General features: G+C 40.8%; 1 protein-coding gene across 4 annotated transcripts; it reads right to left on the bottom strand.

Annotated features, from left to right (window-relative positions):
* Window positions 1-2,744: 2,744 nt before the first annotated feature.
* Window positions 2,745-22,121, bottom strand: LOC139370349 (CD276 antigen-like). 4 transcript variants are annotated; one of them, XM_071109774.1, is made up of 8 exons: window positions 22,010-22,121; window positions 18,006-18,088; window positions 17,441-17,770; window positions 14,794-15,114; window positions 13,626-13,748; window positions 12,227-12,259; window positions 6,264-6,328; window positions 2,745-5,988 (listed from the first exon to the last, which is right to left on the bottom strand). In XM_071109774.1, exons 2-8 carry the CDS (start codon window positions 18,076-18,078, stop codon window positions 5,983-5,985), a joined length of 951 nt encoding a protein of 316 aa, XP_070965875.1. In that variant the 5' UTR covers window positions 18,079-18,088; window positions 22,010-22,121; the 3' UTR covers window positions 2,745-5,982. The 4 variants fall into 4 exon arrangements, 2 of the variants coding, with proteins under 2 accessions (XP_070965875.1, XP_070965876.1); XM_071109775.1 differs by lacking the exons at window positions 6,264-6,328; window positions 22,010-22,121 and having other exon boundaries at window positions 5,809-5,988; window positions 18,006-18,197; XR_011627130.1 differs by lacking the exons at window positions 6,264-6,328; window positions 22,010-22,121 and having other exon boundaries at window positions 5,901-5,988; window positions 13,626-13,710; window positions 18,006-18,197.
* Between the last annotated feature and the right edge of the window lie 1,310 nt (window positions 22,122-23,431).

The following is a 23,431-nucleotide window of genomic DNA, read 5'->3' as shown; positions in this document are numbered from 1 at the left end:
GGACACGTCTGGTACTGCAGGATTTGAGTCCCTGGCGGCATAGTGTGTTACTGATGGTAGGCTTTGTTACTTTGGTCCCAGCTCTCTGCAGGTCATTCACTAGGTCCCCCCGTGTGGTTCTGGGATTTTTGCTCACCGTTCTTGTGATCATTTTGACCCCACGGGGTGAGATCTTGCGTGGAGCCCCAGATCGAGGGAGATTATCAGTGGTCTTGTAGGTCTTCCATTTCCTAATAATTGCTCCCACAGTTGATTTCTTCAAACCAAGCTGCTTACCTATTGCAGATTCAGTCTTCCCAGCCTGGTGCAGGTCTACAATTTTGTTTCTAGTGTCCTTTGACAGCTATTTGGTCTTGGCCATAGTGGAGTTTGGAGTGTGACTATTTGAGGTTGTGGACAAGTGTCTTTTATACTGATAACAAGTTCAAACAGGTGCCATTAATACAGGTAACGAGTGGAGGACAGAGGAGCCTCTTAAAGAATAAGTTACAGGTCTGTGAGAGCCAGAAATCTTGCTTGTTTGTAGGTGACCAAATACTTATTTTCCACCATAATTTGCCAATAAATTCATTAAAAATCCTACAATGTGATTTTCTGGATATTTTTTTCTCATTTTGTCTGTCATAGTTGAAGTGTACCTATGATGAAAAATACAGGCCTCTCTCATCTTTTTAAGTGGGAGAACTTGCGCAATTGGTGGCTGACTAAATACTTTTTTGATCCCACTAGCAATTTTTTGCCATAAACGTAGATGTGAAACGAGTCAAAACACATCAAAACAAGAGAGATTGTATCAAGAAATAAGTCATCTACGATTCCCCACATAGTGAATTAACAAAGAATGTTGACATAAAATGGAGTGACGAGTGAGAATTATTCTTGCAAGCTGACATGACGTTGCATGATGTAGCCTAATAAAAGGAATTTTCATACGTCACAAGATAAAAATGTATTCAACCAAATTAAACTCGCTATATCATTTTCCATAGCAGTCAGATTCAACTCTGACTGCTATCGAGTTTAAATAAATCCCTGTTGCACGTGTAAAACTATAGTCAAGTCCAGCCTCAAGGACCGCCAGAGGGCTCTATTATTCCAGACGTTGTCTGATCCCTGGTGTCCCAAGGCAGTCAGCCCAGCGGGTGATACACTCGTGCTTCCCCGCATCGAGCAGGTACATAAAACATCCTCCATTCAGGCTGTAAAGGCATTGGTTTCCTCCTAAACTAGCTTCAATGGCAACCAGTCCTAAAAAGCAGGGAAAATACCGGTACCGTCCGAAACAAAATAAAATGTGCTAACACCATGCTAGGGTGGTTAATGCTACTTCCGGAGGTTGCATACAGCCAATCCAATTTCACCATTCTGTTGTTTACCCCTTGGATGAACTCACCTGTGACTATGGCATCACCTTGGTCTGCGTTAGGATAAGGGGGTGAGGCAATAAATAGGCCATAGTGGCAAAATTAAATACAGTATGGCAAATTAAACACTGGGGTGATAGATGTGCAGAAGATGAGTGTGCAAGTAGCGGTACTGGGGTGCAAAGGAGCAAAATAAATAACAATGATGAGGTAGTTGGATGGGCTATTTACGGTTTCTGTCAAGAAATACAACGCTGCTGAGTTTCACGCTAAACTGTTTCCTGTTAGTATCAAAAATGGTCCAGCCAACTGTGGGTCAGCTAGGTGTTACGCTTGTAAAAATATCGCACCTCTACGCCCCTGTCCAGCCCAACAGAGCATTGGCGGCAGGAGCTATAGGAGGACGGGCTCATTGTAATGGCTGGAAACAATAAATGGAACGGAGTCAAACAAGTAGTTTCTATATGTTTGATACCGTACCATGGATTCCAGCTATTACAATGAGCACTTCCTCCTATAGCTCCTCCCACCAGCCTCTGACATACAGGTATATTCCTTCTTGTTCTTTTAAAAAAGTGGAGCACACAATGGTAAACTTCTCCCCCGTCTTCACCCAGAGAATGACTTCTATAGAAAAGACTGGGAAGAAAGAGGAACCATGGTTGTTAGAGTCAAAGAGGATACATATGTCCCATATTGATGATTTAATACAGAGTCAACCTTGATTGGTGGAGTTGGATTCTGAGAATATGAAATATACTTATTCATGTCACTGAGGGAGAGGGGAATGTATAACGTTCACATTCTGTCTGGATATGTTATCGTTAGCCATCAGGGATCCTATGGGAGGAGAAAAGACACGGTCTGGTTCGAGTCACCATGTCAGCCGTGATTGGGGAGGAGTGAGCACTTTGGGGCAGAGGTCAGGTCAGACAAAGTGAGGAAGAACAGATATCACTAAGGTTCTGTCTAGCAACAGAGATGCACTGGCTGTTCAGATGCGTAGGAGGAGACTCAGCATAGGAGAAAGGGTTAAATATCAGAGCTTGTGTGAATATGTCTTGTCTGTCCAGCTGTTCGATCCTTTGGGGTGAATATACTTGGTTTAAGCTTTCATAGTGTCCGTCGAGTTCTTACTCTGATATATAGAACCTAAACGTGGGAAGAAACAGCTTGCCTTACCTGCTGCTGAGGTCAATTCATTGAGTGACAAGTGAGACAACAGAAAACACCTCAGAAGTGGCATCACCATCACCACATCTGGATGTGTACTGCTGTCTCTGTCTTATATATGCTTATAACGACACAGGAAATAGGATACATCTGATATCACAGTCCCACACCTGCATGTATTACTGAATACTATATACAATCTAATTCAGATTTTGTAATTTTATTGTATATGTTACATATTAAATTATTATAATTTAAACGGTTTATTGTGTTAGACAAATAAAATATGTTAAGTGGAGAATTTAGATGGATTGCATTGTTATAAAAACACAAAATACCCACATGTAAATCAACTATTGCATTCCAGTGGCGATTTTAGCATGTACATTTTATGTAGGCCCTAAGAGTTTGTGGGCACCGTTTGCCACCGTTCTAGTGCCGTTTATGGATTGTGTTGTGGCTTTGCTGGCATGCAACTAAAACATATTTTTTTTGTGAGGAGTCTGTTTCTCAAACTAGATACTCTAATGTACTTCTCCTCTTGCTCAGTTGTGCACCGGGGCTTCCCACTCCTTTCTATTCTGGTTAGAGACACTTTGCTCTATTCTGTGAAGGGAGTAGTACACAGCACTGTACGAGATCTTCAGTTTCTTGGCAATTTCTAGCATGGAATAGTCTATTCTTGTTCTGAGAAATAAAGGCTGTCGAGTTTCAGAAGAAAGTTATTTGTTTCTGGCCATTTAAACCCACAAATGCTGATGCTCCAGATACTCAACTAGTCTAAAGGCGGCCAGTTTTATTGCTTCTTTAATCAGAACAGTTTTCAGCTGTGCTAACATAATTGCAAAAGGATTTTCTAATGATCAATTAGCTTTTTAAAATGATTAACTTGGATTAGTTAACACAACGTGCCATTGGAACACAGGAGTGATGGTTGCTGATAATGGGCCTCTGTACGCCTATGTAGATATTCTAACAAAAAGCAGTTTCCAGCTACAATAGTCATTTACAACATTAACAATGTCTACACTGTATTTCTGATCAATTTGATGTTTTAATGGTGCTTTTCTTTCAAAAACAAGGACCTTTCTAAGTGACCCCAAACTTTTGAACAGTAGTGTGGTTGAGTAAAAGTAGTAAAAAATATAACTGTATATTTTTGGGGGGCAAAATAAAACCACCACCGTGGGCCGCCATTTGGGGAACCCTGATCTAATGGACAAGTTGTCTTCTGTTCAGTGTCACATCTCTGGATTCAATCAAACCAGGGTTGTATTCACAAGGAACGAAATGATAGATTGACCATAATGTGGGGGGACCACCTGAACTTGTCCCATAAGAAACATTTGTTTTCCGTTGCAAATTGTTTTGCTACGGTGTGCACTAATGAATGCAATGATGTACTGTCGCTGGGCAAAAAAAAATTGTCTTTAGGTACTGTAACTACTTATATAATGCATAATGATGGATAAAAAAAAAAAGTTTAATCTTTGTGCAGTAATTATATACATTTTTCTCACAATGGTTTACTGCTTCTGGTTCCTTAAAACAGTTGACCTTAGAACATAAGAACATTTCAGATTAGCCTCCCCATCAATTAGGATTTTTTGATTAAAAAAAAAAGATTGTAGTAATTAAAAACTACAATTAAAATCTTCATCCTATTTACAAAACCTGAACAGTGTCAAGGTGTGGGATTTGAAAAGGAATTTCAAAGTGTGAAATATACAAAACAACGGGGGGACAACAAAAACGTAAGTGAAGTAGGCCTCAAGCAGGCACATCAACAAATCGCTTGATATACACTTCATACAGAGAAGAAAACAACATTTTGTTGAACTGCGAAATAAACAAAACTTTACACATGAACATCTCAAACCACTATAGTAGAGCTAAACCAAAAGCCCAAGCTTCTTTGGAAGAGCCCTGACCAGTGCCAAGCAGGGTAGCATATAAATTGATTAATAGTTCTAGCTGTATCTATAGTGCCAACTTCCAATCATGTACTGAAGTAAGAAGGAACTGATACAAGATTTGCCAGGAATTATGGGAGGTGGAGTCTTGTCGTGGACACCATTCACCTCAAGCTGCCACAATACAACAGATTAGTCAGTCTATACGTAATGCCATCAGCAACATGATAGCAGTAAAACATCATGGGAACTGAAACAGTCATTCTATAACTACAATATTAAGACAGTAGCAGCCTCTTTCATAACATAAAACAATTGTGGCATTTACAAAAGTATCATAATCAACCACCAGGTAAACATTTACATGTTCAACTTGAAACTGATAACTAATTCTCTCAGATGACTAATTGACTCTCGTTTTTCAGGTTTAGCGTTCCATTGCACTGCCTTCATGGAGGCGAGCCCTGGGCAAGATATAAATGTAGATCTGAATTTTACACCAGCAGATGGCGCCAGACAATGAGAAAGAGGAAGGCCAAAAACAAACAGCTGTGGGAGGAGTGACAGGCTGACTTCTGATAATGGTTATATGTTACATTCAATGCCAAAAAATGATAAAACACAAAGTCAAGTCAAAGGTTGCATTCCAAATGGCACCCTATTCCATCTGGTCAAAAGTAGTGCACTATATAGGGAATTGGGTGCCACATTCTCCCCAAAGATATTGTAGTAGAATCAAAGCCCAGGGAGAATACTGACAGATGCAGGAGTATCTCTTGAAACCTGATGATCAACATGTTTACAGTTTCATTCCATTGCATTTCCTGGACGTGCGCTCTGAGCAAGATATAAATCTGCATTTTACACTAGCAGATCGAGCAAGACAAGGAAAAAGAGGAAGGCCTAAAACTAAATCTGTGGTAGGAGCAACCGGCTGGCTTTTGGTTAGAAGAGTGGTTGTTGTGCAGTCTTGTGAAATCCTCTTTCAGAAGGGTAACCAGTTTTGCTACATGTTTTCAGAAAAGTACAGTGTTCAAATTGAATGTTCGCACAACCTTAGTATAGAACAGCGTGTAACATTAGTGATTAGATGGTATGGTGTTACAGTATAGTAATAACAACCAATATGGTAGAAACTACAGTATTGGAAATGTGGAATGTTAAACCATGCACCTCGTGGTATAGTGTGTACAGTGATTAGATTACCTGGTATTACAGTATACCAATGTTCTACAGTGGTAGAATCTAGAGTATAGTGACACCATGGCAACCCTGTATAGAAACATATCATTTGTAATCAACCACAGACTTTAAAGGCTGCCATCAGCAGTAGATTGTGAAGAAACAAATGCCTCGATTAGAATGACCCGAGTGCCAAAGTGACTGTCATTGGACACTTAACAGGAAACAGTCCATCAAAGGATAGTGACAAGCCCCTTATTGATCGTCAAGGAAACAGTCCCTTCCAGAGACTGCCAGTTAACGAATCAGTTACTAAAGACTGGAATGCTGGTCCTGTGTACTGTCACTATTTAGACCTGGAGAGACAGAGAGAAAGAGAGGGAACGAGAGAGCATATTGTTATACAATAATAGAAAGTAAAAACAGGGGAGACTTTTCACTAATCATTATAAGGAGCATGGCCAGCATGTAAACTACAATCATAAAAAAAACATGTCCCCTATGAAGCTATGATGCTGAATAGAAAGAGAGCTGTTATAAATACAGTAGATGTAGATACAATATGTTTTAGATATATTCATTTTAGATGTACAATAGAGATATAGACATATTAGATGTAGATACAACATACAGTAAGGATAGCGTTTCCTTCTGCCTCATCATCGTGGTGCCTGTCAGTTGGGTGGCCACTGTGACCTATAACCGACAAGGACAAGTCAGAAGCTGATCTGTGACATATGGTGGAGGAATGTCATGTAACGTTTCAATCTCCAGAGGAGCATTGCCTCCTTCAAATTTCAGTGAAAATAACAGTACGTCAGATTTTTTTTTTTAAAGTTAGTCAAGAGACTTGCAAGTAGGGTTGGGCGATGTGGCCTAAAAGTAATGGCTCCATTCCCCCCCCCCCCCAGAGGTTTGGACGATTCACGAGATATAGATATATAGAGATATAGATATATATATATATATATATATATATACATACAGTGCCTTGCGAAAGTATTCGGCCCCCTTGAACTTTGCGACCTTTTGCCACATTTCAGGCTTCAAACATAAAGATATAAAACTGTATTTTTTTGTGAAGAATCAACAACAAGTGGGACACAATCATGAAGTGGAACGACATTTATTGGATATTTAAAACTTTTTTAACAAATCAAAAACTGAAAAATTGGGCGTGTAAAATTATTCAGCCCCCTTAAGTTAATACTTTGTAGCGCCACCTTTTGCTGCGATTACAGCTGTAAGTCGCTTGGGGTATGTCTCTATCAGTTTTGCACATCGAGAGACTGAAATTTTTTCCCATTCCTACTTGCAAAACAGCTTGAGCTCAGTGAGGTTGGATGGAGAGCATTTGTGAACAGCAGTTTTCAGTTCTTTCCACAGATTCTCGATTGGATTCAGGTCTGGACTTTGACTTGGCCATTCTAACACCTGGATATGTTTATTTTTGAACCATTCCATTGTAGATTTTGCTTTATGTTTTGGATCATTGTCTTGTTGGAAGACAAATCTCCGTCCCAGTCTCAGGTCTTTTGCAGACTCCATCAGGTTTTCTTCCAGAATGGTCCTGTATTTGGCTCCATCCATCTTCCCATCAATTTGAACCGTCTTCCCTGTCCCTGCTGAAGAAAAGCAGGCCCAAACCATGATGCTGCCACCACCATGTTTGACAGTGGGGATGGTGTGTTCAGCTGTGTTGCTTTTACGCCAAACATAACGTTTTGCATTGTTGCCAAAAAGTTCAATTTTGGTTTCATCTGACCAGAGCACCTTCTTCCACATGTTTGGTGTGTCTCCCAGGTGGCTTGTGGCAAACTTTAAACAACACTTTTTATGGATATCTTTAAGAAATGGCTTTCTTCTTGCCACTCTTCCATAAAGGCCAGATTTGTGCAATATACGACTGATTGTTGTCCTATGGACAGAGTCTCCCACCTCAGCTGTAGATCTCTGCAGTTCATCCAGAGTGATCATGGGCCTCTTGGCTGCATCTCTGATCAGTCTTCTCCTTGTATGAGCTGAAAGTTTAGAAGGACGGCCAGGTCTTGGTAGATTTGCAGTGGTCTGATACTCCTTCCATTTCAATATTATCGCTTGCACAGTGCTCCTTGGGATGTTTAAAGCTTGGGAAATCTTTTTGTATCCAAATCCGGCTTTAAACTTCTTCACAACAGTATCTCGGACCTGCCTGGTGTGTTCCTTGTTCTTCATGATGCTCTCTGCGCTTTTAACGGACCTCTGAGACTATCACAGTGCAGGTGCATTTATATGGAGACTTGATTACACACAGGTGGATTGTATTTATCATCATTAGTCATTTAGGTCAACATTGGATCATTCAGAGATCCTCACTGAACTTCTGGAGAGAGTTTGCTGCACTGAAAGTAAAGGGGCTAAATAATTTTGCACGCCCAATTTTTCAGTTTTTGATTTGTTAAAAAAGATTGAAATATCCAATAAATGTCGTTCCACTTCATGATTGTGTCCCACTTGTTGTTGATTCTTCACAAAAAAATACAGTTTTATATCTTTATGTTTGAAGCCTGAAATGTGGCAAAAGGTCGCAAAGTTCAAGGGGGCCGAATACTTTCGCAAGGCACTGTATATATATATATATACATACATATACATATATACATATATACACACACACACACACACACACACACACCTTGATTTCTTGTTTTTCTATAAACAAATTAAAAAAGGACAAGACTTAATTCTAAACAGAATTTTCTTTATTAAAAGAAAAAATATACAAGGCCTCAAGGCCTATTTGTGCAAAACAAATGAACACACATCCACACGTCTATTCTATCGTTTAGAAATGTTTGACCGCTCGCTGTTTGAATATGTCATTTATATAATCATTTTGATTGAAAATGCATTAATTTAGTTAATTTTCTGTTATAATTAAAACAGCCTGTGGTTATTTGCTATTGGATTGGCAGAAGGACAACTACTAACACATTAGCCTACAGCTGGCCTGAACATAACTTTTTTTGAATGCACTTATCCAATGTCACACTTACCGATGGCGAGGTGAAGCCTGTGTCCAAAGCACTGCAGGCGGGTCCAGTTGTTCAAGCACAATTATTTTATCATGTTGCTCCCGCTGTCAGTTGTCATGCACACCTGTTGGCCTTCACTCATCTTCCACAATGCCTGAGTCTTTGAGATCCTGGGCTATTACTTCACCCGTATGATCATCGGGGATGTAAGACGTCTGTAGGCAGACGTTTTACAATTTCCAGTCTTCATTTATGTAGTGGACTGTCAAATTTAGGTATGGCTCTGACGTTCTGCTCGACCATAGATCGGATGTGCAGGAAAAATAAGAAACACTAGCCAGGTTCTCTGCGACTCTTTCGTGGGTAGCAGTGTATAATCGCGGCAGGGCTTCTTCTGTGAAATACTTGCGGCTTGGCAGCTGATTTGTGGTCACCTGTACCTAGCAGATTTTTAAATGCTGGCTTTTCTACTGTAAAGATTGGAACCATATCTTTCGCCATGTAATAGGTCACTGCATCCGTTATCTCCTTCCACCTCAAACTTTTGTCATAAGGGATTACATTTGAAAAGGAAGCGACTGTCACGGTCTTCCTCCTCTTCATCTGAAGAGGAGAGGCGAGAAGGATCAGAGGACCAAAATGCGGCGTGGTATTTGTTCATAGTGAATATTTAATTAAAGAAAGTACTGAACACTGCATACAAAAACAATAAACCAATAACGACCGTGAAGCTACAAATGAGACCTGTGCTGACACAAGCAACTAGCATAGACAATCACCCACAAACAAACAGTGCAACCCAGGCTACCTAAGTATGATTCTCAATCAGAGACAACTAATGACACCTGCCTCTGATTGAGAACCATACCAGGCCGAAACATACAAATCCCCAAATCATAGAAAAACAAACAGACTGCCCACCCAACTCACGCCCTGACCATACTAAATAAATACAAAACAAAGGAAATAAAGGTCAGAACGTGACAGCGACTATGGTAGTTTGTCTTTTAGCTGACATTTTGGAAATTGGGCGACTGGAATCGGCATTGCATAGTCTCACGAATTCCTCCCATTCCACCACGTGTTTCAGTTGCAGGTGATGGAAGGGGTTGGTTGTACTGCTGCTTTTCGTAGCAATTGTCTTTCGACACATTTTGCACAAGACATTCATTTGCTGAACAACAGACCTCTTCAACCCAAACCACTTCCATATTATTGAAAAAACATTGCAGCCCTTTTCGGGGATGATTTCATCCTCACGAGAGGCTGAGTTGGTTTCCCCACTTTCCATTTTGGTGGAACTCTTACCGCCGCTACACTTTGTCAGTGTGGTTACAATTTGTGAAAGGCTGTCTACAGTTGTGATTGGTGGATAACCTCTGTGCACGCGTTGGCACATGATTCGACATTGCCCTGACAGCGAAGAGACAGTGAGAAGCTGCATTTGTCAAACGTTACAACATTATAACAGAACCTCAATTCTTGCGATAGACAATTTCCATATCGGTTTAAAACAAACTCGAATATATCGAAAAAAAAACTTGATCGCCCAGCCCTACTTGCAAGACAGCAGGTCTTCCCTCACAGTGCAGACAGGCCCATATTTAACCCAGCATTACAAAATAAACTCTGCAAAGAAAATAACTGTCATTCAAAGATAATTGGTAAAATTCAAATAACTTCACAGATCTTCATTGTTAAGGATGTCAACACTGTTTCCCATGCTTGTTCAATGAACCATAAACAATGAACATGCACCTGTAGAACGGTCGCTAAGACACTAACAGCTTACAGACGGTAGGCAATTAAGGTCACGGTTATGAAAACTTAGGACACTAAAGAGGCCTTTCTACTGACTCTGAAAAACACCAAAAGAAAGATGCCCAGGGTCCCTGCTCATCTGCGTGAACGTGCCTTAGGCATGCTGCAAGGAGGTGTGGCCAGGGCAATAAATTGCAATGTCCGTACCATGAGACGCTTAAGACAGCAGTACAGGGAGACAGGACGGACAGCTGATCGTTCTTGCAGTGGCAGACCACGTGTAAAAACACCTGCACAGGATCGGTACATCCAAACATCACACCTGCGGGACAGGTACAGGATGGAAACAACTGCCTGAGTTACACCAGGAACACACAATCCCTCCATCAGTGCTCAGACTGTCCGCAATAGGCTGAAAGAGGCTGGACTGAGGGCTTGTAGGCCTGTTGTAAGGCAGGTCCTCACCAGACATCACCGGCAACATCGTTGCCTACGGGCGGGCACAAACCCACCGTCCCTGGACCAGACAGGACTGGCAAAATGTGCCCTTCACTGATGAGCCACAGTTTTGTCTCACCAGGAGTGATGGTCGGATTCACAGTTATGAGCGTTACACCGAGGCCTGTACTCTGAAGCGGGATCGATTTGGAGGTGGAGGGTCCATCATGTCACAGCATCTTCGGACTGAGCTCGTCATTGCAGGAAATCTCAGCGCTGTGCGTTACAGGGAAGACATCCTCCTTCCTCATGTGGTACCCTTCCTGCAGGCTCATCCTGACATGACTCTCCAACATGACAATGCCACCAGCCACACTGCTCGTTCTGTGTGTGATTTCCTGCAAGACAGGAATGTCAGTGTTCTACCATGGCCAGCAAAGAGTCCGGATCTCAATTCCATTGAGCACGTCTGGGACCTGTTGGATCGGACATTGAGGGCTAGGGCCATTCACCCCAGAAATGTCCGGGAACTTGCAGGTGCCTTGGTGGAAGAGTGGGGTAACATCTCACAGCAAGAACTGGCAAATCTGGTGCAGTCCACGAGAAGGCCCATGAGAAGCACTGCAGTACTTCATGCAGCTGGTGGCCACACCAGATACTGACTGTTACTTTTGATTTTGACGCCCTTTTTGTTCAGGGACACATTATTGAATGTATGTTAGTCATGTCTGGAATTCGTTCAGTTTATTTCTCACTTGTTAAATCTTATGTTCATACAAATATTTACACATGTTAGGTTTGCTGAAAATAAACAGTTGACAGTGAGTAATTTCTTAAGATTTCCCCATGAGAACAATACAAAAGCGGAGCTATCTTCATCGCCAACTGTTTTGGTAAACAATTAGTAATCATCTGGCCTCCATTTTCTACTCCACTTGTGAGGGAAGAAACACTACCCTTTGAAGTACATTCAATCAAATAAGTCATTCAATTCAAAGGGAGAGAACAGTGTTCCGGCTGAGTGGCTAGTTTGCATGTGAATGCTAGCTTGGTCAAATATCTGTTTGTACTACTCTTGCCAACTCCATAGCTCATTGTCAAGACAAAGATGTTAGGCATGACAATGAGTGACAAGGGGTTGGCATGATAGCCCAAACAGACTGGCACTCAGGATATGTGAATGCATTATGGAATGTTGTTTTTGCCTTGGAAAATGTAATCATTTTAATTTGTTGAGTTATAATTATCAAGTTTTCCAAATGAAGATGTTGGTCATTATAAAGTATATGTATTGCTTTTACAGTGACTTCTGTGAACTGTCTAGGAAAGATGGGAAACCATTTTTTATTTTTTTATAAATACTGAATATTGAAGGACTTACTCATTAATGGGAAGGTGGACTGCCTTCGAGCCCCTGTGAAAAAGAAATTACATAAAACCTACTATTACAATTTAGCTTAAATCAAACTATACTGAACAAAAATATAAATGCAACATGTAAAGTCTCGGTCCTATGTTTAATGTCCTGAATTAAAAATCCCAGAAATGTTCCATATGCACAAAAAACATATTTCTCTCAAATTTTGTGCACAAATGCATCCCTGTTAGTGAGCATTTATCCTTTGCAAAAATAATCCATCCACCTGAGATGTGTGGCTTGTCAAGAAGCTGATTAAACAGCATCGTTACACAGGTGCACCTTGTGCTGGGGACAATAAAAGGCCACTAAAATGTGCAATTTTGTCACACATCACAATGCCACAGATGTCTCAAGTTTTGAGTGAGTGTGCATTTGACATGTTCACTGCAGGAACGTCCATCAGAGCTGTTGCCATATAATTAAATGTTCACTTCTCTACCATAACCCGCCTCCAATGTCGTTTTAGAGAATTTTGCATTATGTCCAACTGGCCACACAACCGCAGACCACATGTGACCACGCCAGCCCAGGACCTCCACATCCGGCTTCTTCAACTGCGGGATCATTTGAGACCAACCAACCGGACTGCTGATGAAACTGAGGAGTATTTCTGTCTGTAATAAAGCCCTTTTGTGGGGAAAAATGAATTAGCCTGTCCTGGTCCCGAAGGGGGTGGACCTATGCCCTCCCAGGCTCACCCATTGATGCACCCCTGCCCAGTCATGTGAAATCCATAGATTAGGGCCTAATTCATGTATTTCATTTGACTGATTTCCTTATATGAACTGTAACTCAGTAAAATGGTTGAAATTGTTGCATGTTGCGTTTATATTTTCGTACAGTATACATAAAAAAGCTAATAAGTAAAGCAAAAGTGATGTTGATGAACAATAAATAGCCTACTAGTGCAGTTCATGCTGAATCCATTAATATTGACTTCGAGCATCAAATACACTGTTTTTCATGGTTAATATAAGCCTATGCCACACATGGCTGAAAGCCACTGATCGTATAGTAAAGATGTCTGATGTTTAACTACTGTACATGACGACTGGCTGAGCCTGGGTATTTTCACTACGTTGTTTGACTACTGAGGTTCTTGGCAGTGTAACTTTAAGGTAATCATCCCTATTCAGAGCCAAAATGGGTGGCTGCCAACTGCTAAAGCATGCAGACCCACTATACAGGTTAATTTAGCACGCCAAGCAGAGATCCATGATACTCAACAAAGCTTCATGCAATGATATCTGTTCATGGAGGAGTTACACACACAGAGAGATCACACATATCAGCCAGGCCCATGTAAGCACCGTCTGAGAGCTGTCATCAGTCTGTACTGTATGACAATTCATGTACTTACGTTGGACAGAGCGCCTCTTAAATATCAGCAGCGCAGCAAGGAGTCCAATGACCAGAGATCCTATGACCCCAACTGGGGCAAGCCACTGGGTAGTGGAGTCAGAAGCAAAATCATCTTTTGAACCTTCAAATGCAGGTGGAAAATAAACAATTTGGCAATTAAATAGGAAATTCACAGGTATTTGAATTAAATACTGGTAGTGCTACTCTGTGACCAGACGTAGATGCACGAAGTCCATGATTGAGAACAAATCAAATCTGATTATTTTTACAAATCTAATCCAGCAGACCTGGATTCAGTCAACCAAAGTTTAATGTCATTTCAACTAAAAAGAAGTTTCAATATTATTCTAAAATATCAAATCCAGAGGAAAAGGTCATTTATGATTGGTCAAAGTCAGCATCAGGTCAACTTCATTTCCTGCAGAGTAATATTTGATTATTTTGATATCTTAAAATAAACAGACTAGAGCTCTTTTCTAATCTAAATATAATCTTAATTTACTCCCCATTGCTAAGACTAATTTGTTTTCGCATCAGATGGATAATTTGTGTTTGGAAATTCCCAGCCAGGCAGGTCTGAAAAAACATTCAAAATGGCTGCGAGAGGTGAGAAACAACTGCAGAGAAGGAATGTTCTGGTAAGAAGGTATTATGACTGCACTGAATCGTGATAAAGATGGAGCATTAGAGACGATGAGCTCTAATTTGCAACTAGTGCAGGTAATTTACAACTCCACTATTTCTTCTAGGATCACCAGATGACACGCAGACTGGGTTAAGCAAACATTGAACATCTTCTGGGGTCATACTGAAACATGGAATGTTTCTTAGCCAAACCAAGACATTCATTTTATTTTTTTCAATTTCAAGGAAGATGTTCAATCAGATTTGGGTGCATGTTATGGCCTGATCTACTCCACCCCTCAGTGACATGTTTTCTCATTACGAGGCTGATTTATTGTGCTCACACGTGATAAAGATGTCGTTAAAAAGGCCTATGCTAATAAAAGTAGGCTAGATTGAGGCTGAATTGTTTACAATGATCAGGGTTAGGATGAGCGAATAAGGGAGACTGGCATGTTTTGGATTTGGCCCAGCTTTCAAAAAGGATGACATCACAAACATTCATAGACACTGTGTATACCGACCACGATGGCAGAACATACCTGCTGAACATACAAACGGGATCTCAAATGATGCCTTCCCCTCCTGGACTCCATTGGTGTTGTGCACTGTGCATGAGTAGTTTGTGGAACCACTGTATGTAGCCTTCAGAACTGTCAGTTTACTGGAGAGGCTAAACAGTGTATCGTCTGTCTTTTTGGCCACGAGTTCAGCACTGCCTGTGCAGTTCGTGCCAAACTCGTCAAACCACCAGATCAACCCTTTCTGGTGCCCGCCTGTAGAGTTGCAGAAAATGGTCACACCAGTGTTCTGTTTTATGCAGTTCTCAGGACTGGAACTCATGGTTGGTGATTTGTACATAGCTGGACGAGAGAGAGAAAGATACATTATATTACATACAGTTGAAGTTGAAAGTTCATACACCTTAGCCAAATACATTTAAACTCAATTTTTCACAATTCCTGACATTTAATACTTGTAAAAATTCCCTGTCTTAGGTCAGTTAGGATCACCACTTTATTTTAAGAATGTGAAATGTCAGAATAATAGTAGAGAGAATTATTCATTTCAGCTTTTATTTCTATCATCACATTCCCAGTGGGTCAGAACTTTACATACACTCAATTAGTATTTGGTAGCATTGCCTTTAAATTGTTTAACTTGGGTCAAACATTTCAGGAAGCCTTCCACAAGCTTCCCACAATAAGCTGGGTGAATTCTGGCCTATTCCTACCGACAGAGCTGGTGTAACTGAGTCAGGTTTGTAGGCCTCCTTGCTCGCACACGCTTTTTCAGTTCTGCCCACAACTTTTCTATAGGATTGAGGTCAGGGCTTTGTGATGGCCACTCCAATACCTTGACTTTGTTGTCCTTAAGCCATTTTGCCACAACTTTGGAAGTATGCTTGGTGTCATTGTTCATTTGGAAGACCCACGGGGCAACCAAGCTTTAACTTCCTGACTGATGTCTTGAGATATTGCTTCAATCTATCCACATAATTTTCCATCCTCATGATGCCATCTATTTTGTGAAGTGCACCAGTCCCTCCTGCAGCAATGCCCTCACAACATGATGCTGCACCCCCGTGCTTCACGGTTGGGATGGTGTTCTTCGGCTTGCAAGCCACCCCCTTTTTCCTCCAAACATAACAATGGTCATTATGGCCAAACAGTTCTATTTATGTTTCATCAGACCAGAGGACATTTCTCCAAAAAGATTGATCTTTGTCCCCATGTGCAATTGCAAACCGTAGTCTGGCTTTTTTAATGGCGGTTTTGGAGCAGTGGCTTCTTCCTTGCTGAGCGGCCTTTCAGGTTATGTTGAGATAGGACTCGTTTTATTGTGGGATAGAGATACGTTTGTACCTGTTTCCTCCAGCATCTTCACAAGGTCCTTTACTGTTGTTCTGGGATTGATTTTCACTTTTCGCACCAAAATACATTCATCTCTAGGAGACAGAACGAGTCTCCTTCCTGAGCGGTATGACGGCTGCATGGTCCCATTGTGTTTATACTTGAGTACGATTGTTTGTACAGATGATCGTGGTACCTTCAAGTGTTTGGAAATTGCTCCCAAGGATGAACCAGACTTGTGGAGGTCTGAGGTCTTGGCTGATTTCTTTTGATTTTCCTATGATGTCAAGCAAAGAGGCACTGAGTTTGAAGGTAGGCCTTGAAATGCATCCACAGGTACACCTCTAATTGACTCAAATGATGTCAATTTGAGCCTATCAGAAGCTTCTAATGCCATGACATCATTTCCTGGAATTTTCCAAGCTGTTTAAAGGCACAGTCAACTTAGTGTATGTAAACTTCTGACCCACTGGAATTGTGATACAGTGAATTATAAGTGAAATCATCTGTCTGTAAACAATTGTTGGAAAAATGACTTGTGTCATGCACAAAGTAGATGTCCTAACCAACTTGCCAAAACTATAGTTTGTTAACAAGAAATGTGTGGGGTGGTTGAAAACGATTTTTAATGACTCCACCCTAAGTGTATGTAAACATCTGACTTCAACTGTACATGTGGGTGCAGTTCGCAACAACGTCAGCGGGTAAACATCGTTAAGACAGACTTTGCACCTTTTCAACACCCATCAAAGAGTTATAACTTGGAATGAGATTACTGGAGGAGTGATTTTAATAAACTGGAATTACCTTTTATCACTCACATGTTCTAATTGAGTCTGTGTACATTATTTGTAAACACTGATTGCGTGACGTGGGTAGAATGGCATTATGGAGGCTAGTTGTGGACATTCCCACTGGTACTACTCTGTGCCATTTGAGAACTGGCAAGTAACTCTGGCTCCTGCTGTGCTGTCCAATCTCTCTCTCTCTCACAATAGATCTGAACTCCCCCTGAACACATTTCAGACTAAACATCCTTATCAACTTTTTATCATACATGTATGGGCGTGTGTGTGTGTGTGTGTGTGTGTGTGTGTGTGTGACAACAATGGAAGTTGAATAGAACTTCATTTCAACATGTGGGCATCATAACACCCTGATGTAGGCTATGACCTGAGACGCATTTAAAAAAATGAAGTGTTGTATTGTATTCTTCTATTGCCCTTAAAGAGTGGCTGAATATCTCACATGTTCCAGTTTTTTCCTTTCATTGACCTGTGTTGAAAGGTGCTTTTATAATCACATTTGGTTGAACTGTAGACATTATAGGACTCACCTGTGACACTGAGGCTGACTGTAGCTGTAGCATCACCACTGTCTGTTCTCACCATGCATTCATACACACCCTTGTCGGCCATCTTGGTATTTGTCAACAACAAGGACACATTCATATTATTCTTGTTCCAGGATGGCTCAGCAAATTTAAATCCAAGGGTTGAGGCATTTGCATGTTTATGGTATTCCAACAAAGGTGCATCACCTCCCACCCTCTTCCAGGTCACCGTCAAGATGGTCACGTTCTGAACAGCTTTGACAATACACTCCAGCAATGACTGCTGACCATAAACCCCATGGTATTCTTCTTCACACTCCAGTTTGACAAATGCTGTAAGTAAAATATCATTTCAGAGAAAAAGACCACATAAATACAGAAGATAATTACTGTTATAGTGGTCAGGTTTATCATAATGTCACCAATCTTATTGAACTTTTAGTAAAAAATAATATACAGTTCTTCCAAACCACAATGTTAATAATCTGCTGAAAACAATAAATAAATTGTTGTATTTATGTATATAACATTTTATAATCATTATTATGGAATTTATGGCACAACTTACTCTCAGAAGAATTTCCAGCTCTGATACAGGCTAAATGGATCGCAAAAAACAGGAAGATGGTAGCTGAAGTCATCTTTGGATTCCTGAGTAGGAAGAGAGAAATGTACAATGACAACACTTGTCACAGCAGTTTGAGATAAGTCTGTAGACTGCGTGAGGTAGGTCTATAGACTGCCTATCACTCACAGAGTGGCTCTGGACTGTCATTGGAAAATAAGGACATAAAACAGTTGCTAACAGAAACAAATCCTGATCGACTAAAGTAAAGGGCTGAATAGGTCTTAATTATACTGAACAAAAATATAAACGCAATACGTGACAATTTCAAACATTTGATTAATTTACAGTTCATATGATGAAATCAGTCAATTAAAATAAATTCATTAGGCCCTAATCTATGGATTTAACATGACTGGTAATACAGATGCATCTGTTGGTCACAGATACATTTAAAAAATAAAAGGGCCTCACAGTAATTATGTGCGTTCAAATTGCCATCGTTAAAATGCAATTGTGTTCATTGTCCGTAGCTTATGCCTGCCCATACCATAACCCCACCGCCACTATTGGACGTACTGCCAAATTCCCTAAAAGGACGCTGGAGGTGGTTTATGTGGACATCTATAAGTACCTAGGTGTCTGGCTAGACTGTAAACTCTCCTTCCAGAGTCATATCAAACATCTCCAATCTAAAATCAAATCTAGTCGGCTTTCTATTCTGCAACAAAGCCTCCTTCACTCACGCCGCCAAACTTACACTAGTAAAACTGACTATCCTACCAATCCTCGACTTCGGCGATGTCATCTACAAAATAGCTTCCAATACTCTACTCAGTAAACTGGATGCAGTTTATCACAGTGTCATCCGTTTTGTTACTAACGTACCTTATACCACCCACCACTGCGACCTGTATGCTCAAGTCGGCTGGCCCTCGCTACATATTCGTCGCCAGACCCACTGGCTCCAGATCATCTACAAGTCCATGCTAGGTAAAGCTCCGCCTTATCTCAGTTCACTGGTCACGATGGCAACACCCACCCGTAGCACGCGCTCCAGCAGGTGTATCTCACTGATCATCCCTAAAGCCAACACCTCATTTGGCCGCCTTTCCTTCCAGTTCTCTGCTGCCTGTGACTGGAACGAATTGCAAAAATCGTTGAAGTTGGAGACTTTCATCTCCCTCACCAACTTCAAACATCTGCTATCTGAGCAGCTAACCGATCGCTGCAGCTGTACATAGTCCATCGGTAAATAGCCCACCCAATTTACCTACCTCATCCCCATACTGTTTTTATTTATTTACTTTTCTGCTCTTTTGCACACCAGTATCTCTACCTGCACATGACCATCTGATCATTTATCACTCCAGTGTTAATCTGCAAATTTGTAATTATCTGCCTACCTCCTCAAGCCTTTTGCACACAATGTATAGAGACTATTTTTTTCTTTCCACTGTGTTATTGACTTGTTTATTGTTTGCTCCATGTGTAACTCTGTGTTGTCTGTTCACACTGCAATGCTTTATCTTGGCCAGGTCGCAGTTGTAAATGAGAATTTGTTCTCAACTAGCCTACCTGGTTAAATAAAGGTGAAATAAAATAAAAATATGGTATAGAAATGAACAATAAATTCTCTGGCAACAGCTCTGGTGGACATTCCTGCAGGCAGCATGCCAATTGCACGCTCCCTCAAAACTTGAGACATCTGTGGCATTGTGTGGTATGACAAAACTGCACATTTTAGAGTGGCCTTTTAGTGGACCCATCACAAGGTGCACCTGTGTAATGATCATGCTGTTTAACCAGCTTCTTGATATGCCACACCTCTCAGGTGGATGTATTATCTTGGCAAAAGAGAAATATTCATTAACAGGGATGTAAGCAAATTTGTGCACAACATTTGAGAAAATATTGTGGGCATGGAACATTTCTGGGATCTTTTATTTCAGCTCATGAGACATGGGATCAACACTTTACATGTTGCATTCATATTTTTGTTCAGTGTAAGTGCATAGTGAATGAGGGCCTAACATAGGCAACTGCCCCCTATTAAGCTATCTATTTGTCACCTCCCACCTGGATTGTCAACATACCTGTTTTAACTATTTCTTTGGCAGGCAAATGCAATAAAATGTGAACATTATGCAAATAGACAAAAGAGCATTTACATTTTAGTCATTTAGCAGACACACTTATCCAAAGCGACTTAAGTGTTCATCTTAAGATGCACTACATGTACAAAAGTATGTGGACACCCCTTCAAATGAGTGGATTCGGCTATTTCAGCCACACCCGTTGAAGACAGGTGTATAAAATTGAACACACACCCATGCAATCTCCATAGACAAACATTGGCTGTAGAATGACCTTACTGAAGAACCCAGTGACTTTCAACTTGGCACCGTCATAGAATGCCACCTTTCCAATAAGTCAGTTCATCAAATTTCTGCCCTGCTACAGCTGCACCGGTCAACTGTAAGTGCTGTTATTGTGAAGTGGAAACGTCTAGGAGCAACAACGGCTCAGCCGCGAAGTGGTAGGACACACAAAATCGTCTGTCCTTAGTTGCAACACTCACTACAGAGTTCCAAACTGCATCTGGAAGCAATGTCAGCACAATAACTGTTTGTCAGGAACTTCATGAAATGGGTTTCCATGGCCAAGCAGCCGCACACAAGCCTAAGATCACCATGCACAATGCCAAGCTGTGGCTGGAGTGGTGTAAAGCTCGCCGGCATTGGACTCTGGAGCAGTGGAAACGCGCTCTCTGGAGTGATAAATCATGCTTCACAATCTGGCAGTCTGACGGACGAATCTGGGTTTGGCGAATGCCAAGAGAACGCTACCTGAATGAATGCATAGTGCCAACTATAACGTTTGGTGGAGGAGGAATAATGTTCTGGGGCTGTTTTTCATGGTTCGGGCTAGGCCCCTTAGTTCCAGTGAAGGGAAATCTTAATGCTACAGCACACAATGACATTCTAGACGATTCTGTGCTTCCAACTTTGTGGCCACAGTTTGCGGAAGGTCTTTTCTTGTTTCAGCATGACAATGCCCCCATACACAAAGCGAGGTCATTACAGAAATGGTTTGTTGAGATCGGTGTGGAAGAACTTGACTGGCCTGCACAGAGCCCTGACGTCAACCCCATTGAACACCTTTGGGATGAATTGGAATGTCGACTGCAAGCCATGCCTAATCGCCCAACATCAGTGCCCGACCTCACTAATGCTCTTGTGGCTAAATGGAAGCAAGTCCCCACAACAATGTTCCAACATTGCTGGAGAGCCTTCCCAGAAGAGTGGAGGCTGTTATAGCAGCAAAGGGGGACCAACTCCATATTAATGCTCATGATTTTGGAATGAGATGTTTGACGAGCAGGCGTCCACATACTTTGGTAATGTAGTCTAGCTAGGTGGGTCAACCACATATCGCAGTCATAGTAAATACATTTTTCCTCAATAAAGTAGCTATCAGTAAAGTTAGAGCTAGTAAGGGAGGGAGAAGTCAAGTGTGAAAGGCTTTTTTTCACACTGAAGGAAACACATTCTGTTATTAAGGAAACAATGTGTGGGAGATGACAGTACTGTAAAATTAATTAAAGTGGCCACTAAAGCTGTTGGAGTTATTCTCACCCACAATATAGTTGTTGCTTCTGGAGTCAATGCAGCTGAAGAATAGGGATAAACAGCTGCAATGGGAGAACAAGGGATTTTTTCCACCCTTGTGAGGACTACTGAAAGGACCTTTTACAGAAAGATGCATGAAATAGGTCTACAGATGCAAAACTGCAGGCAATGATCAAGGGATAGGATGTAGTACCACGCTAACTTGGTTGTGGTTTGAGACAACAAAAAAATCCATACTTGACATGTGGAGAAAACTCAAAAATGTTGGACACACAAAATGAAACATTTGCAGGACTCAGAACCCTCACTTTAATGAGTTAACATGATTTAACACAGAATCAACCTTGATTGGTGGGAAGAAACAGCTTGCCTTACCTGCTGCTGTGGTCAATTCATTGAATGAGAAGTAGAACAAGAGCAAACTCCTCAGCAGTGACATCATATCACCACATCTGGCTGTGTACTGCTGTCTGTCTCTGTCTGACATCTACTTATAAAGAACAGGAAATAGAATACATCTGACATCACAGTCCCTCACAGTCAACCACACCTTCATGTATTACTGCAGTCTAATTTAGAATTCTTAATTGAAATAAATGCTATATATATGTTATTATAATTGCAATGGTTTATTGTGTTAGTCAAAAAATATGGTGAGTGCAGAGTAGATGGACTGAATTGTTATAGAACCACAACAACATATCCAACTGTAAATGAACTTCACTGTATTCACATTACAACAGGCATGTTAAAAAAACATATCAAAGTTACATCATGTTGTCTTCATGTTATTCACCTTCCAGATGTCGATTTTTCTCAATGTTAATACAACTCGGCTCATATCTCTTCTCACGCTTTGCATCAGAATTTGAATGAGAGGAGAGAATTCCCTCTAGTGGACATGTTGCTTCTGTTCAGTGTCACATGTCTAACTTCAGTTCAATCAATCCAGGGTTGTATTCACAAGGGACCAAATGAAAGCCGATTGGGAATTGTTTTGCTACGGTGTACTAATGAACTGTCGCTGGGCAAAAAAATACAGTCTTCAGGTACTGTAACTACTTATATAATAAATAATGATGAAGATTATTTTCTTTCTTTGTGCAGTAATTACATACATTTTCCTCACAATGGGTTTACAGCTTTTGGTTCCTTAAAACTTATGAAAACAGTTTACATCTTAGAACATGAAAGAATGCAGATTAGCCTCCCCATCAATTACGCTTTTCATTTGTTTAAAGATTGTAGTATTTAAAAACAACAATTGAAAATATTTACAAAACCTTCCGTGTAACATCTTTCTCACTGCCCTGTGTTTAATGAACAGTATCAAGGTGTGCCATTTGAACAGGAATTTCACAGTGCGAAATATACCCAGAAACATCACACAAAATGATATTCTGCATTTTACATGGTTTATCTGGACAAAGTAAAAAAACTTTCATCTCAATGATATCATTAATAATAAACAAAGTCACATATAAAAACATACAAAATAGGGCAAGGTACATATGGGGCAAGTTACATATGGGGTAAGGTACATATGGGGTAAGGTACATATGGGGTAAGATACATACGGGGCAAGGTACATATGGGGTAAGGTACATATGGGGTAAGGTACATATGGGGTAAGATACATATGGGGTAAGATACATATGGGGTAAGATACATATGGGGTAAGGTACATATGGGGTAAGATACATACGGGGCAAGGTACATATGGGGTAAGGTACATATGGGGTAAGGTACATATGGGGTAAGATACATATGGGGTAAGGTACATATGGGGTAAGGTAC

Source organism: Oncorhynchus clarkii, chromosome 17 (assembly GCF_045791955.1).
Source record: "Oncorhynchus clarkii lewisi isolate Uvic-CL-2024 chromosome 17, UVic_Ocla_1.0, whole genome shotgun sequence".
In the NCBI taxonomy this organism is placed as follows: Eukaryota; Metazoa; Chordata; class Actinopteri; order Salmoniformes; family Salmonidae; genus Oncorhynchus; species Oncorhynchus clarkii.
The sequence above is the reverse complement of the archived record's forward strand: the minus strand, read 5'-3'. Positions and strand labels throughout refer to the sequence as shown.